This window comes from Meles meles, chromosome 11 (genome assembly GCF_922984935.1).
Source record: "Meles meles chromosome 11, mMelMel3.1 paternal haplotype, whole genome shotgun sequence".
Lineage (NCBI taxonomy): Eukaryota > Metazoa > Chordata > Mammalia > Carnivora > Mustelidae > Meles > Meles meles.
Genome location: NC_060076.1, coordinates 7,070,426 through 7,087,727, shown reverse-complemented (window position 1 = coordinate 7,087,727; position 17,302 = coordinate 7,070,426). Strand labels below are relative to the sequence as shown.

Sequence of the window (17,302 nt, the reverse complement as noted above, 5' to 3'; positions counted from 1 at the left end):
CTTTACTTTTTTAGTTTTTTTTAAAGATTTTATTATTTATTTATTTATTTTTGACAGAGAGAGACACAGCAAGAGAGGGAACACAAGCAGGGGGAGTGGGAGAGGTAGAAGCAGGCTTCCCACTGAGCAGGGAGCCCGATGCGGGGCTCAATCCAAGGACCCTGGAATCACAACCTGAGCCGAAGGCAGACGCTTAACCACTGAGTCACCCAGGCGCCCCTCGTTGTTTGTTTGTTTTAAGATTTATTTATTTGAGAGAGACTGCCTATGAGTGGGGAGAGGGGCAGAGGGATAGGGAGAGTGAGAATCTGAAGCAGACACCTGCTGAGCTCAGAGCCCTACTCCGGGGCTGGATCTCAGGACGCTGAGATCACGACCTGAACTGAAATCAAGTTGGATGCTCAAAGGACTGAGCCACCCAGGTGCCCCAGGTAAGCACATTTTAAAACATAGTTCAAATGCCACCGCTCTCCCCCACACCTTTCAGAGACCTCCCACTGCCTTAGAACAGAGACTGAAATTCTTACCTGGCTCCCAAGGTATGATTTGGCCCCTGCCCCCTTTCTAGCCTCATCTTTTTTTTTTTTTTTTAATATTTTATTTATTTATGTGACAGACAGAGATCACAAGTAGGCAGAGAAGCAGGCAGAGAGAGAGAGAGAGGAGGAAGCAGGCTCCCCGCGGAGCAGAGAGCCCAACGCGGGGCTCGATCCCAGGACCCTGGGATCACGACCCGAGCCGAAGGCAGAGGCTTTAACCCACTGAGCCACCCAGGCGCCCCTCTAGCCTCATCTCTTGCCAGGCCTTCTGCTTCCCAACTTCCTATTTCCCTTCCTGGGGTGCTCCAGCACGGTCTCCCACTCAGAGCCTTTGCATCTTCTGTTCTCCTTACTGGAATGCTCCCAGAGGTTTCTCTAACCCTCACATCCACCTACTTTATTCAGGCTTTAGAGCACAGTTCGGGTCCAGCCCAGTGTGTTTTCTTTTTGAAGTTCGTGTCACTTCAAATCACTTCCTTCGGTTTGAGATTTTATATTTATTAGTAGGATTAGTTCGTTTATTTGATTACAGCCAGCGTCGCCCACTAGCCTGTGAATGCCCTAAAGGCAGGAGCCTTGCCCATCGCGTTCACCACTGCACCTACAGCAGTCACCAAGATGTCTGGTACACGGAGGACGGGCAGGAAATATCCACTGAGTGAGTAAAACCCAAATCGATAACCAAAGGGGCGGATGGACAGCGACTCAATAGCTCAGGAGAGATTGCTGGGCTGGAAATAAAGATCTGCAGTCGCTTATAATTCAAGTCAAGACGAATGGACGTGCTCCCCAAGCGCTGTGCGGACCTAAGAGAGATTTGTAACGTGGCTCACAGGTACTGTGCGAAGACGCCCGGGCTCCCGCCACGCTGTGGCTCGCACAAGCCGCCGTCCCCCTAGCTCTCAGAACCCCATCACTAAAAAGCAGAGGGAGACCAAGTCAAGGGCCTCCAGCAGCGCGGTGACCCACCCTCCTCGGCTCCTTGCTCCCGGCCTTCCTCCAATAGCTGCGGAGGATGGCTCCCTGGGTGCCGCCTCTTCCGTCCGCAGCGACCGGAAGTGGGGCGGGAGCGCCGGAAGTTGATGGGCATTTCCTGTGAGCTCGGCTTCCTCAACATGGCAGCGCCCTTGTCAGTGGAGGTGGAGTTCGGGTGAGTCGCAGAGCTGGGGCGCCGTGGGGATGGATCGAAGTCGTCGGGCCGGAACTCCCCTCCCTCTGCTTTGGGCCCCGTCACGACCGAATCGCTGAGGCTCCCGGCGTCTTCCCAGAGCTACGCCACCCGCCTCGGAGAGTCTGAGAGGCTCGGTCTCCCTTGGCGACGGGGCCGTATGTCCGGGAATAGAGGCGCAAGGCGAGGCGTGGAGGTGCCCTTTGGGCACTCCTCAGTGCCCTGTGCCCTGCCGGACCCAATAGGCGTGACAGTTAGCTGGCGGCCTCCTTACCTTCCTTGATAATCCCGTTTTGGATCAGGCCTGTGTGTCTGGCTTCTGAGCTCCTAGAACCGAGAAGGACCACCCTTCACCCCCAGATTTCTTCCCCTGGGCAGCAGTTTCTTGCACGGTTACTAGAGCCTGTTTCTCTTGGGATATGTAGCCAAGACGGGACTCCTTCTCTTTTTCAAGATTTGGGAGTGTTAAACAGACCTGAAGCCCTTTCAGGATCTTCAGGATAAACTTGCTGATAGCCTTCTGCAGATCTTGAGTCAGATGGAAATATGGGAATAAATAAAGAGCACAGTGGAGGAGGCTAAGTTGACAGTACAGCATGCGTGAGACGAGAGGAGCGGGATTGGGGCACACACACCAGCAGCTGAAGAAACCCAGATCAGGGAGGAAGTCTCCTCAAGCCACTATCCTCTGGCCCTTACAGACAGGTTTGTCGTGTGATTTCAGAGCTGAGAAAGACCACAGAGCTTGGAGAGAAGGCAAAGAAACTGAGACCCAACAGACGGGTGGTAGAATTTAGAGTCACATGGGAAAAGCCGGGACGAGATGTGTGTGTGCACGTGGGTGTGAAGATAAACAAGCCAAGGCTTATATGAAAGGGGAAGTCTGAAACGGGAATCTAAAACCTCTACCCGTAAATGCCTTTCCTTCCATTGGGTGCCCGCAGTTTCTTTCATGTTTTCCCTTCATTGGATAGTCCATTCAGTAACCATTTATTGAGTGCCTATCATGTGCCAGGCAGTGAGCCAGGCACTGAGGATACAAAGATAAATAGAACTCTGTCCACGTCCTCCAGTGTTCAGTGTTTCTGTCCGTTAGAATAAGGGAGTAGTCTCATGAATGTTAACTGCGTTTTAATGGACAATATTGTCTGGCCCCATGGGTCCAGTTAGAACGATACTGGTCTGGCCTCCTGTCTGTTTTGCTTCGACCCTTGGCTCAGCTATACATCCACTCTACCCCAGGCCTCGTAGCTTGGGTGTTCTAGGAGGATCCCTGCTGCTTTGACCTCTCCTGAAAAGGGAGAAGCTGCAGGCTGTCGGTGTTAAGGTTTATCTGGAGTGCGCTTACCTTTCGTTCTTACTGAGTCAGACATGGTATTTGTTCATCAGGAACATGTCTGCCAGATACTGTGCTGGCAACAGTGGTCAGTCCTACTATGAGGAAGATACGGCCCCCGCCTTCCAGAGCTTACGGACTAACTTAATTACCCCCTTTTTTTAGCCTAAATATCTCTAGCTTCAGCCTCCCTCACCCCCAAGGGCAAGAGTGAGCCCCACAACTTTCCTCCCCTGTCTCCCCATCTCCTGACACCTCTTGTCACTGACACAGCATCCCATGAGAATGGCACCTTCTCAGGAAGTAAGACTGTCGAAGATGTGTGCCAAACCCGGTTTCCTTCTCTCTTTGTCTCAGTGCATGTTTCGCCCTTAGCTTCTCTTTTATTATCTCCATTTCTCAGTGGATTTCCTTCACCCATCACTGTGAACCTGAGCAGATTTGCAAAGAAACCGCCTTGCCCATCATCCTCTCCCTTCTGTCTCTTGAGTGCCCCTCTGGTCCTTGAAGAGTCCAGTTAGGATTTTGCCTCCTTCCCCTGAGCAGATGTGGTCCTGTCAGTCCCACCAGCTTTGACAGACTCTCCGGAAGACCTCTCACACCTTTCACTCTCTTGTCAGGAACCAGTTGTGCTGTCCTTTGTCGTGCTTCCTGAACTATCCTGAGCAGCAAATCTTCTGTCTCACAAGATTCAGAGTATGCAGTGGAGATGTGTGGTGGGTCCCTGCAGTCCAGATGTGAGATTATCATCCCTTTTCCTTCTTCCTGAGACTGGTCGGTGTTGGCAAAGGAAAGCAGGGCCATCGAGGCCAGAGAAGAAGGAGAAATGGGCATTTTCATTTATTCGGCAAATATTCCTTGAGTGCCTGCTGTGTGTCAGACCCTGTTTTAGGCAGAGCTTATTGTCCAGCAGGTAGAAGGGAAATAAGTAAACAGATCAAAAACTACATGGGATGAGCTGATGGAGATAAGCTAGAAACAGTGAGGGCAGTTTGGGGATCATCTGTACCAGCTACTAGTACCAACAAACACTCCCATCAGGAATTAGGGGGTGGGGGGAAGAGGAAGTTGCTTCCGATGGAACTCCTTAGCTGAGTTTGAACAGCAGACCCTGTAGGACATCAGAATGTCTGGCTTTGGTTCTCTTCTGTGACCAAAACAGGCCCCTTGCCCGCCCTCCTGAATCTCTCCAGAGACTGGGTGCTCACCTTCCTCCCCTCCAGATGCACTGGCAGTAGACATACCAACCCCTCCCTTGGGGGCCCAGTGAACCCAGTGGTGACAGGTCACTCTGAGCGAGACTGCTTCTCCCATTCTCCGCTTGCAAAGGGAAAAACAGCCTTGGCCTCTGAGCCTGGTACCACCAGGTTTGGCCACTCTTGGTTGTTTGCCTGGGTCCCAGTGCCTCCAGTTCCCACCCCTCTTCTCTGACCCCCAACTCCTAAGCCCCTTGCCTGTCACCCTCCCCCACCCCAGCTGCTGCATGTGCCAGCCCCCACCCAGGAGAGAACGAGGCTCTTGGAAGGGGATAAATGGAGGCTCTGTGCAGGCCTGCAGCTGAAATGGCCCTGCGCGCGGCCACAGATGGGCCTCCTCTCCCCCTCCACATTTCTGCATCAACAAAGCGTGACCTTGTTTAGATGACAGTCGCCCCATGTTTCCCCCATGACAATGCTTGCCTTGCCTTTGCCTCCCAGTGGACTGTCTCAGGACATCTCTGTTCTCTGAAATTGGGAAAGGGTGGCGGGGTGGGAAGCGTCACATCCATCACAAGTCTGTTAAGGCCTTCTCAGTTAAGATCCACGTGAAGTCTGAGATGGGAATCAGGAGGCCCAGAGGAAGAAGCACTATGGGGCATTGAAAGAGCCCTGGTGTCCTCATCATAAGCCGCAGCTTCTGGACTTGGCCCCAAGCATCTCTGTGTCCCAGCTTCCCCTTGGCCGGGTCCTGGCATACAGAAGTGAACCAAGATCTGCCTTCAAGGGGCTTTCTGACCTTTGGGGAGTCTGGTTTTCTTTCTGCCAAAGTTGCTGGGGATGAGCAGAAATCAGTTGGAATTTAGGTCTGACTTCAGCCACTGCCTGTATGACTTTGGACAAGTCAGTTCACGTTTCTGGGCCTCGGTCTGCTTCTCCATTGGGTGGAACTGATAATGTTTGCCTCCCTTCCTCCTTACCCGGGATGCTCTGCAGATGAAATGAGATGAAGAGAGTTCTAGTAAATGGCAAAGTTATTGCTCAGCCCCGTGGAGTCTCAGCCTGCAGCACTGTGGTGTGCCCACCAGGCCAGCTGTCAGTGGCACAAGCAGAGACATTTCAGACCCTCCCCTGGCCAGCGGAAACCCCTCAACACACAGGGTCTCCATCATGTCTGATGCTGGTTCCTCAACACTTGTGTAGATAGAAGGAGATTGAGGCTTGGGAACACGAAGTCACGTGCCCGGGGTCTGGGCATCAGGTAGAAGTGGAGCGTGGTCTCCATCTCAGGGCAAGGGCTCCAAAGTCCTTGGCCCCACACCCATCTACTGAGCTGCCTCTTGAGAAAGCAGAGGAGTCAAAATGAGACTCTGCAAACTTGGGTGCCTGATCATTGGTAGAAATTATTTACATCCCACTTGTCCACATCAGGAAGTCACGTGTGCGAATCAGTCACATCCTTGTACTCGAGCTGTCCCTGGGCCTTAGTCTGTGCATCTCTTGGGCTTCTCACGTCAACCCCCTCCCTCCTCAGTTCTCAGTCTCGTCTAGGTTTTTGCAGGAGCTCACCTGGCTGTCTTTCTCTGGCCCTCCTTTGCAGAGGCGGCGCGGAGCTCCTTTTTGACGGCATAAAGAAACATCAGGTCACCTTACCTGGACAGGAGGAGCCCTGTGAGTATGCGCTTCCCAAGCCCCTCTCTGGGGGCCGCTGAGCAGGAGTCTAAGGGGTCACTCAGCCCTGCGCCGGAGGGAATGGGTAGGCTCTCCCTGGCCAGTGGGAGGAGAGTAAGGAAGAGACATCATCAGAGTACCCTTCTCCCGTGCTCTCTGGGATGAGCCCACTTTGCAGGAGGGACATAGCGTAGCTTAGTCCTTATAGATGCAGGTTCTGTATTCAGACAGACTGGAGTCTGGATCTCCTGAAAACCTCAGGCCCAGCAGAGCCTCACCCCTCTGAGCATTAGTGTTCTTACATACCCGGTAAGGACGGAAGTCCTTAGGCGCTAAAAGCTATAGCATGCGTCTCCATTGTTATTCAATGGCAGCAGAGGGGTGTCCTTGTGAAGGGAGTCACCTTTATCAAGGATAGAACAGTGTGGATGGACTCACATGATGAGAGGATTTAGATGAGGCGGAAAATATCCAGCCGGAGAGGATAGGGACATCAACTAAGGGAGACTGGGGGCTTTTTTCATTTGTCCATCTGAGCTCTCGTTCATCTTCCTTTCGCAAGTATGTACTGAGCACCTCCTGTGTGACAGACCACGAGCCAGGCGCCAGGGAAACATGCGAATATGAGCCAGTTCCTGCCTTCACACTGGGGGCTGGGGTTTGAAGAAGTAACTTGGCAGGCATCCAGCTGGGTACATGTCCATGTAGCCCAGAGGCAGGAGCCTGGGCATCGCAATCCCAGAGGTGCTCGGCGGCCCTGGCAGTGGGTCCTCACAGGAACAGGATGCTTAGGAATGGGATCCCATCTCAGCCTCGGGCTGAGATGCTTCTGGCGGCGGGGAGGGAAGATCAGTCCTAGGAAGAGGCAGGGGACTGGGGTTCATGGAAGCGGGCAGTTGAGAAATGGTCGTAAGGTCTGACAGGGTTCTTTTGGAGCTGGACACACATCTGCTGGGAACCAAACGGTTGCCCAAATTCACTGGCTGCCAAGGCTGTCTGTGACCCTCCCTTGGGTTGGGGATCAGTGGCACAGTGGTGGGGAGGGGGTGTCTGTGTGCCACATTCCGAGCCTGGGGGACATTGACCAAAGCACAGGACGCTGCTGTCCTTGACCTGGAAGTGGGCACGAGCTGGAATGAAATGTCAGGACTGGGGACAGTGTGCGTCCCCACTGCGGGAAGACCCGGGAAGATATTTCTTCGTTTGACAGACGGACACACACAGCCCGGGGAGGGAACGAGGGGCTCTCAGAAGAAGCCTCTCAGAGATCCAGCCGTAAAGACCTGGCTGGGAAGTTAGTGAAGCCTCAGAAATTAGGATTCATTTCCCCTGCGTTTGCATGGCGCGGACGTCCCCAGGCTTAGTGACTCCAGCCGCTGTCATTCGTCCAGTGGCTGAACGGCTGCCGTGGGCCAGAGCTGGAAGAAGTATTCACTCCGAGGCTGTGGCTGCCAGATCTTGTTCTGGTGCCTTCTTTGTACCAGGCACAGTGCTAGCTGCTGGGTCCGTGGTGGTGAGCAAAACACTCGCGGTTCTTGCCCTACAGGGAATGTAGCGGAAGTAGAGGCAGGCTGCAAACCAGGAAACACCGAATGTGGTGGGCATTGGCGTGAGGAAAGCAGACAGGTGTTTCGAAGGAGAATACGTGGTGAGGGAAGGCTTTGAAAGGGGTGACTTTGAGGTAAAGGCCTGAAGGGTAAAAAGCAACCCGCCTGATAAGTTGGGAGGGAGAGCAGAGGTGCCGGGGGCCCGTTCCAGGCAGAGGTGGTGGCCCTTGTGAGGGCCTCCAGGTCAGCGGCCTCAGGGTGGCCTTCAGTCCGGGAACCGAAGGAAGGCCACAGGCTGTTGGGCATGGTAGGCGCAACCTCAGCTGGTTGTGCAAGCAATTGTCACAGATTCCTAGATGGTAGCCGCCATTATTGTTCCCATTTTCAAAACTGGAAACCCCAACTCAGAGGTGTCAAGGGTCACTTTAGTCCACACCATGCAGTTATTTAAATGGCTGAGCTGGGATTTAGAACCAGGTTTCAGGGTCTCCGAAGTCCTTGCATGGTGCCACGAACTCCCTGAGTCCCATGACCTCTCACACCTGCAGTGTATTTTCTGGTTTCTGCACTTTTCATTCGTTCGTTCGTTCGTTCACTCATTCATGCCTTCAACAGCTACTTAATTTTTGTAATGACCCCAGTAGATATTATATACGATCAAGGAAACCAAACCTCAGAGAGAGAGAGAGAGAGACCTGTCCAGAGTTATCTGAGTGGGGAGGCGGGGCTAAGACCCAGGTAGCTGATCTCTCCTCCTCCGTTCACTGCTTTGGCAGGTAGCTGGAGCCTACCCTCCCACCTCTGGGATGGCAGAAAAGCAGGCACGGGAGAGAAGCTGAAATGGCTCCTTGACTTAGTCTCTGGGCCCTTGGCTGTGGGTTTCTATCCCTAGTCCCATGTTTGCCCTGCTGTGCCCAGAGGCATAGGTCACAGCGCAGCCGCAGAGCCGGCTGGCAGCTGCCAGGCATCACCCTGGCACACAGGAGCCCAGCGGGTGCCGCCAGCAGAGTCTCACTCTTCCCCCCAGCCCGTGCCCAGCTCTGTCGCCTGGCAGCCTTCCCAGCCGAGGGGCTGCCACTTGGCCAAGCAGGTCTTGGAGACTCCGGCAGAGAAAATAGCAACCATAAGATTATGGATTGTGACAAGTCTCACAAACAAGGGGACTCCAGGGCCCTGGGTCCCGGGCCAGGGGAGAGCTTCTAACCCAGCCAACTTGGGAAAAGAGGATGGGCAAGGCCAAAGGGGGCGAGCCTGCCCGAGGAGCCCTGGCAGTACACGTTTGCAGATCCCTTACTTCTGTGGGTCTCTTTTTTCCCATCTGTGAAACGGGACATCGGGCCAGAGTTAGTCTTTTTTGAGCTGGTTACCCGTTGGACAGCCACGGTTCAGAAAAGTTGCTTCCAGATCTGAGCACACAATTCTGGACATGAGGGTGTGTTGTTGGTGAGAAGTTGTGCTTATCGAGGGGGACGTCCTAACAGCCATCTCTGAGAAACAGGCCATCTCCTTGATTGGTTGGTAGGCACCATCAGTTTCGGACATTGTGGCCACTGGAGGCTGGTTTTTAGGCATCAAGGTCTCTTCAGTGCAAGGCTCCCAGCCCATGATGGGTCAGTGGCCTGGAGCAAACCCAAAATGGCAGGGGAGACAGACTGTCCCTGTGTGGGCCTTACCTGCCCTGGTCCCCAGGAGGAGACGCTAGACCTCACCTTTCCCTGCCCTTCTCCCTCTGCCCTGCCTTTGTATTGCAGGGTGGCTGGCCGGGGAGCTGGGGAGCTGGAGCGCCCCGGCGCTTTAAACTGCTTAGCATGCATTTCACAGCCTCTCTGGGGCCAGCTGTTCCTTTCTCTGCTCTGGGGCCTGTTTGCTGATCCCCTCCCCACTGCCCTCCTCTCCCCCAACCCCTCCCCGTCCCTGTGCAAAATTGCTTTTGAAAAGATCCACTTTCTGCTTAATTAAACAATGAGGAGCGTCCCCTGCACATCTGTAAACCTCCTTCTGAGGCCAGTTTAGCCCACAAACTGCCCCATTCTTAGCCCCATTCACTTGTAAATAGACCCTCTGATGTTCCCTCTACCCTCTCTTCTCCTGTACTCCCCCCCTCCCTGCTCTTTCTTCTCCCTTTTCAACTACGGCCTGGGGTGGGCTCCCAGAAGAGCCTGGAGCCTGGTGGACTTGGTGGGAACTGGAGCAGTTTAACCTCATGGAGGAGAAGACTTAGGGGAACCAGCTCTCCCAGATCTGAGTGGCGTGGGGAAGAGGGGCCGCTTTTGTTGGTGTGGTCGCCATGGACCAGCAAGGCTCCTTGCGGAGAGTGTCAGGAAGACAGTTTCCCGGTTAGGAGAAAAGTTCTCCCTGGAGGTCATCCAAGAGAGGCTGGATGTGGGTCTTTTGCAGTTGGGGTTCATTATCAGATAAGACCTTTTCAGCCCCAGAAGCTAGGATGGACACCGATGCCATAGTGGAGGGTCAGTAATCCCAGACGAGGACAGTCTGCTGGAGCGGGCGATCCTGGCAGGAGCTTCTGAAGGTGCTCCCTAAGAGTGGCGTGCTTGGTGCCCCTTTGCCGGCAGCTGGCAGCCAAGAGGATAAGGAGCCTTGAGTCACTGTGGCCAAATGGACATTGCCGTGTGTGTTGGACACTCCACAGGGCCTGCTGCTGCCTTGTGCCTGAAGCAGCAATGGTTTGAGGTTTGGATTGCTGTCCCCATTAATCAGAGGCTGACCCTGAGATTGAAAGGCGGGGTGACTTCCTGCCCAGGGCATCGGGCAGCAAGCAGTCCAGGGTCTCCGGCTCCAGAAGCCCAGGCCTTGGCCACCCTGTCGCAGAGCAGCGGCTGAGTGCTCGGGCCAGGCTTCCTCACTGGAGACCTCATAATGGTCATCTGGCGCCTTTGTTCTGGCTCCCCCAGCCTCAGAATGGGATTCCTTCTATCCGGATGGTCAGGGAGCATGTTAGGGCTCTGAACATCCAAAACAGAGGGAAGGGGCCACCTGGCTGGCTCAGTCAGCAGAGCATTGGACTCTTGATCTTGGGGTCGTGAGTTCAAGTCCCACGTTGGATGTAGAGGTTACTTGAAAAAAATAAATCAATAAAATGATTTTTATAAATAATCAAATAAAATGGAGGGAAGGCCAGTGTCTGGCCCCCCCCCCCCCCACCATTCCTAATCCCCCCATTCCTTCATTGCCTTTCCTGCTTCTGATGGCAGGGTCATGGGTCCCGCGGAAAGCCCCAGCCAGTCTCAGAGCTCTCCGATGAGAGAACCCTACCTGCTAGGCTGTCCAGGCAGAATCCCCAGGGGGCCAGGGGCCTGCCCAGAGCCTGCAGAAGCTCGGGACATTGGGAGAGGGCAGAGGGTACAGGTTTCTCCTCTGGATCACAGAACGATTACGGTACGGAGGTGCCGTGGCCTCATGTGGATCGTCTTACTCGGTCCTCACGATACCCCTGTTACTGGCATTCTCACCCTTCCCACTTCCCAGGGAAGGAAGCTGAGGCTCAAAGAACCCCGTGGCCAAGGAAGGGTTAAGTAGAGTCAGGGACTGGTGGCTTTGGGGGCTCTCCCGTGCACCTTCAGGAAGTAATAGCTCAAACCCAGAACAGGACTGTCTCTGTTCTCAACCTCTCCTCCCCGCTCTGCAGTTGTCCACGTGTCAGCGGACATCTTGGGCGGGTTCTCTATGTGAGACTCGGTGCTGTGTGCTGGGGGCCAGTGCCGGGTCCTCGGGACACACTCCGGCTCATAACGGTCATGCGTGTATTTGAGCTGGATCTTGATACTGCGCGTCACCAGAGAAACACAGAGCACATTTGGGGTTCACAAGGAAGGAGAGGCCTCTTCCAGAGCAGACGTATCTCAAGGCCCGTGCACGCCCTGCATGGTCCGGCCCCTGGTGACTGCTCTGGCCTCCTCTCGTGCTGATCTTCTGGTCTTCTCTGTTCTGTTACCTTGAACCTGCCAATCCCATCTTGCCTCAGATCTTTATGTACGTTCCTTCTTCTGCCCGGGGTGCTTCTCCCTCCCGCTCTACTCATCCTTCAGGCCTCGGCATCAACCCGAACGTCTCAGAACAGTTTTCCTGCCCCTGCGCTAAGGAGATAGCTTTATGGCAACTAATTCAATCAGTGGTGGCCGTCGTCTCCCCTGCTAGCCTGTTAACTCCCTGAGGGTGGGCTCTACGTCTGCCGTCTTCCTAGCACCTGGCACATAGTAGTTGCTCAATAAATATTTGTCTTGTGAACGACTGCATGGGATCCCAGGAGAGAAGCCGCCCTTGGTGGAAGAGGGAAGGCAGGAGGACCTAGAGGGGGAAGGTGAACGGGAGAGCCCCCAGAGCCACCAGTCCCTGACTCTGCTTAACCCTTCCTCCTCCCCTGGGCGCCTTTGGAAGCCGACCATCTGGCTTGGAAGCTATTTGCATATTGTCTGGGCCTCAGCAAGCCTAGCAAGATGTCCCTGGGGGTGTGTTTCAGGCCAGGCCGAGTGGCCCTTGCAAGGCCTCCCTGCGAAGGGAGCAGCGAGTAGGAGTTCCAGCTCTCCCCACCCCCAAATCCAGGCATGGGGGAACAATACGGCGACCTCACCATGGAAACAGGCTATCAAGAATGTGGGCAGGCCTGGGGGGCACAGAGGAGGGAGGGAGTGACCTCAGCAAAGAGGAGCATCATGATAAATGAGCCTATACCGACAGCAGACTCACCCCCCAGTCCACCCCTCTGGGACTCCATGATGGTGCCATCTCTCGGATGACCCCAACATGACCACTAGCCCTCCCCCGCTTCCCCCAGCCTGCCCAGAGTGGAGCAGAAGCCCCCTCCTTTTGGAGGGAGACCGGGCCCTTAACCCAACTGGGTCCTGATTCTGTACAGGCCAGCCGGGGCCGTGGAGGTGCAGCTGGTGGCCCTGGGGCCAGGCACTGCCCGGTGCCTCTCGGCTCCTCCACACACACAGGCACAACCCCGCCTGCCGCGGCTGGCTGATGGATGTGTCAGACCCCGGCGGCCGTATCGAGCGGCCACAAGATGTATGGGCTGGCGGGCCACCAGACAGTGCCAAGATGGAGGCCGAGGGGGAGCCTCTGAAACCAGGCCTGGGTGGGGAACCCAGCCAGGAGTCCGAATGGACTGCAGCTATTGCAGGTGACAGTCTGCACCCCCGCCCGCTCCAGGGACCATGCTTTGTTGAAAAGCAGGAATTACAACCGAAAGGCTGCAGCCTCAGATCTTGGACACTCTGCCCATGGCCCTGTGCTCCACTGACGGATGATCCGGGGAAGCTGGCACGGAGCAGAGTGAACGGGGCCATCCCGGGTGCAGCCTGCTGGCCTCCCAGGAGGGTGGCATGCAGGTCAGGGAGAATGGTCCAGAACTCTGGCCAAAGCTGGTTCTGTGGTGGAGACACGCCGCTGGGCCGAGACTGGGGCGGAGTGGAGCTTCTCGGCCAAGCAGCCTTTCCCGCAGCGGCAGGTTGGGGCTGTCGCTCTGTGCAGAGAAGCCAAGACGCTGCCTGGGCCCTTCTCCGGCTTCGCCCCCGAGCTCTGCTCGTGCGTGGGTCCGGGACAGCAGAACCTTCTGGGAGACTGTCAGGATGGAGGTGGCTGGCCCCAAGCCCCTACCGGCTTCCCAGAGACTAGTTGTCTCCCCGGGGCCTTCAGTCCTCAAGTGGTCTCTGGGAGAGAAGGAACTCCTGCAGCCTCAGGGACATCTGTTGGGGGACTGGATGGTCGAGAGCCATGGGCCTTGAGGAGTTTATGGAGGCAGATGTCAGTGTGCTGTGGTCTGGGACCCTGTTCCTAGGAAAGGAGAGGTGATCAGCACACAGGTGGCTCAGAACCTCCATGTGGTGTGCCTAGAGCTCAGTGGCTGTCCCGGAACCCCCGAGGGGCTGATCTCAGTGTCCAAGCTAAACCTCGTGCCTCTTCAGGGTGGCCATCCCCGGCCGGGGTGGGGGGGGCGCTCTGTGAAGCTGGGGGTAGCGGGACAGTGATTTGTCAGCGGCTCTGGCTGGTGAAGGATCCTTCTGTCCTTCTGCCAGAGGAAATTAACTGATGTTATCGGCTCAGCAATTGTTTTTCTTCCCTCACAAAGGGAAATATATGCAGACCCCCTGAGAGCGAAGCTGAGTCCTCCCCATCTGGGACTGGCTGGAGAGAGAAGGTAGAGGGGTCCTTCAGGGCCCTTCAGGAACCCGTCTGGCAGGAGGGCCTGTCGCCTCTTTCAGCGCTGAGCAGCACCACTTTCTCTGAAGGCCTCTCTGGCAGGATGCTGGTCCCCTAACCCCCTTCCTCACTCTGGGAATCTGCAAGTTCAGGGCCATGAGACCCTGGTCTCAAGGTGGCCCCCTACGCCCCATGGTCCCTTCCTTCTGATCCAGGCAAGGCTCTGGGGGCCAGGAATCATTGGGGTTTGACACGAGTTCGTTCTGTGCCTTCGTCTCTAGGGGTCATCAGGGACCTCCTTGTCTGGATCAAGAAGAATTTGCTAAAAGAGCGGCCAGAGTTGTTCATCCAGGGAGACAGCGTGTGAGTCCCTTTCTTCCCTTCCCTGAGGAGGGCAGGTGGGGGGGGGAGGTTTGAGCCCCTATCCTTGGGTTCACCCACAGCCTTCTCAGGGTCCTGTTCTCCCCGTTATCCTCCCTCCATCTCTGGGCCTCAGCTACTCTCTCCATACAGGAAGTCCTGAGAAAAAGATGCTGCCCACAGTCCCTTGCATCCCTCGACAGTCTGGGGCTGTGGTTGTCCCATAGGACTTCCTGTGATGCTGGAAATGCTGCGTATTCCGTGCGGTCCCTCATAGTAGCTGCTAAGCACAGGAGTCTGTGGAGCCCTAGAAATGCAAATAGTGCCTCGGAGATACCGTACTGGAGGGCACAGGTCTGAAATTCCAGGGAATCCCTGTGCACATGCGCACACACGCAGGTGCGCACACACGTGTGCGCTGGGGTGAGCACACCCCTATCCCTAGCCGAGAGCATCTTGACCTGTCCCAGACCTAGCCCAGCCTCCTGGGAGAAGAGGCACGCTGCCTGTGCCAGGAAGTCACTCTGCGTCTTGCAAGAAGGCAGCTAATGTGTGAGAGAGGTGGGCAAGGCACTTGTGGGTCCCAGTCATTATCCCCTTGAGGCAGAGGTCACCAGCCGGGGCTAAGGCTGCCGTTCAAGCCCTGGCTGCGGTCACGGTCCAGCCGTCACAGAGGTCACCCCCCCACCAAGGACAGTAGTGCTCCCTGGGCTGTTGCGAGCAGGGGCCAGGAGGGTACCTGTCCGGTTGTCAGCCTCCCCTGCCTTAGACGAGGACGGGCTGCTCTCGGGCTTGTGGGTGCTTGAGGCCCCGGGCATCCTTCCCTGATTCCAAGGAGCCAAGAGAGCCTGTGTTCCAGGACAGGCCTGTGGGAGGCCCCAGAGAGTGAGGTGAGACCCCTGGAAAAATGCTGCCGCTAGTGGTTAGCGGCACAGACACAGGCGGGCAGGCGCCTGACACGCATCGTCCCGGCTCATCCTGGCGCAGACCTGGGAAGATGGCTGTGTAACTTGTGCCATTTTCAGATGAGTGCCATTTTCAGATGAGGAAACTGGTGCTCAGAGAATCAAAATGAGTTGTCTGTGGTCTGGGAGGTGGTGGTGGAATTTGTACCCATTTTCCAGATCATCCCAAAGGCTATGACTGTCTGGCCTGGTTTCCTTTAGAGTCAGTGTCCCCTCCACTTCCTGGGTGCTCTTAATTAATTAATTAATTTATTTATTTATTTATTTTAAAGATTTTATTTATTTATTTGACAGAGAGAGATCACAAGAGAGGCAGGCAGAGAGAGAGGAAGGGAAGCAGGCTCCCCGCCGAGCAGAGAGCCCGATATGGGACTCGATCCCAGGACCCTGAGATCATGACCCAAGCCGAAGGCAGCGGCTTAACCCACTGAGCCACCCAGGCGCCCCCCTGGGGGCTTTTTAATCCGAACCTCAGGATGACAAGGTCCCACCACATTGTCCTCCAGCCCAAGTGTCTCAGCCTCTACCCGCCCTGCTGCTGACTACCTCCCGTCCTTCCCTCCCTGCTGCTCACACCCTCTTTCCCACAGGCGGCCTGGAATTCTGGTGCTGATTAACGATGCGGACTGGGAACTGCTGGTCAGTACCTCAGGAGACGTCCCTCCCCTCACTGCTGCCCCAGGACAGTCTTGGGTCTTTCATCAGGCCGGGCGGGGGTAGCTGACTAGCTCCCCTGTCCCTCTTGGCTTCCAAACTGGGGCCACTCAAGTGTCCCACCCCAGGGAAGAAGGAGCAGGGAGCTGGGGGAAGTGATGCCCTATCCTTCTTCCTGAAGATTTGCGGGTTAACGTGCAGGGTACCCATTTTTCTGGTAGATTTTCTCCTCCTCTCCCAAAGTGGCCAGGCCTCCTCCTCCCCTCCCACCAGCTGAGGAGAAGCCCCTAACGGTCTCCTCCTCTCTCTCCTGGACCAGGGCGAGCTGGACTACCAGCTGCAGGACCAGGACAGCATCCTCTTCATATCCACGCTGCACGGCGGCTGAGGACCCCGCTCTGTGCCCGGGCTCCCATGGGGTGGGGAGAAGAGCACAGTCAAACATCCCCTGGGGCCCAGCTGCCAGGTCTCCCTGTCCCCCTTGGCCGCTTTCTTCCCGGCTCTGTCCCCCAAGCTCCCTCCAGGCAGGGAAAAGAGGCCAGGTGCTAAAAATGAGCCTTTCTCAGGCACGTGAGTGGGGGCAGGCGGGCTCAGCCCTACCTCCCTCCCCAGCAGCTGAGGTGGGGGAGGGTGCCCCTCTGGTTTGTTATAACAGGAGGGGGCTCCCTGGCCAGGTGACCCGCTGCCTTCTACTCCTTGTGTCTCAGTCCAAACACCAAGTGACCACTGACGAGGCACTCCAGCTCCCGGGCTCTGGTGTCTTCATGGGGAAGATGAATGGACCGGAATAGCTGATAGGAGGCCCCTCCCTTCTCCAAGATAGGAGGAGTCGCTGCCTCAGTTTCCCCATCTAGACAGCAGAGGGCTCTGGCTGTCCCCCACCGATATCATTATGGAACCCCAGCTGGGGTCCCCTATTCAGTGCTGACTCCCCCTCCCAGCAGCTGCTCTTCCAATCACACCCCTCCTCCTGCTCCCCCATCCCCAGCCCTTGACCCTGGCTGGCCTTCCTCCCCCACAGGCCACCAGATGGGCTCCTAAGACCCTCCCCCAGCAAAAGGCTGCCTGCAGCTCATTCTGGAGAGGGAGAGCGAGGAGCAGGCAAAAGCCTGGACTGGCACATAGAGGCCTGGGGGGTCAGAGGCTCTCAGTTTCTTCCTCAACAGCAACTGAATATAAGTATCTGAAAGCAGGCGTGATCCTTGATAGCACAAATGTAGAGTTGATCTCCTTTCCCATCTCCTGCAGGAAGCAGGATGGGGGCAGGCAGCACCTGGTAGGCAGGGTGGTTTGCCCCTCCTCCCTCCATGCCTTCTGGAAGTCTTGGGGCCTCAGTGCCTGCAACAGCTGGCCTTGGGCAAATAAAAGACTAGGTTGTTTATTAGCTTTGCCTGGAGTTTCATCCTTAGAAACCAGTGGCACCCCAGAACCCCTGAGCCACGAGAGGTCCAACCTCTCTGCCCTCAGCCTAGGGCTTTCAGAGCTGCCCTTCACCCAAAAAGAGGGCAGGGGTTAAAACCCAGACTACACAGACGGTCTGGGAAAGAGTGGTCTGATAGGGCCATCTGGAGAAGGGAATGGCAGAGCCTGTCCGTGCTGACCAGTCTGGGCCCAGGACACTTCTCTACTTGTCCAAGACCAGGCTTTGTTCCACCAGCTGCAGCCTGCACCCCAGAAACGAGCCTGGGGGTGTCCTATCAGACT

The 17,302-nt window shown here is 55.9% G+C and overlaps 1 protein-coding gene across 2 annotated transcripts; it reads left to right on the top strand.

Annotated features, from left to right (window-relative positions):
• The first annotated feature begins 1,543 nt into the window (after window positions 1-1,543).
• Window positions 1,544-16,979, top strand: URM1 (ubiquitin related modifier 1). Of its 2 annotated transcripts, XM_046023102.1 has the most exons (6): window positions 1,640-1,689; window positions 3,664-3,780; window positions 5,840-5,910; window positions 13,901-13,982; window positions 15,535-15,583; window positions 15,918-16,979. In XM_046023102.1, exons 1-6 carry the CDS (start codon window positions 1,655-1,657, stop codon window positions 15,984-15,986), a joined length of 423 nt encoding a protein of 140 aa, XP_045879058.1. In that variant the 5' UTR covers window positions 1,640-1,654; the 3' UTR covers window positions 15,987-16,979. The 2 variants fall into 2 exon arrangements, with proteins under 2 accessions (XP_045879059.1, XP_045879058.1); XM_046023103.1 differs by lacking the exon at window positions 3,664-3,780 and having other exon boundaries at window positions 1,544-1,689.
• The last annotated feature ends 323 nt before the right edge of the window (window positions 16,980-17,302 follow it).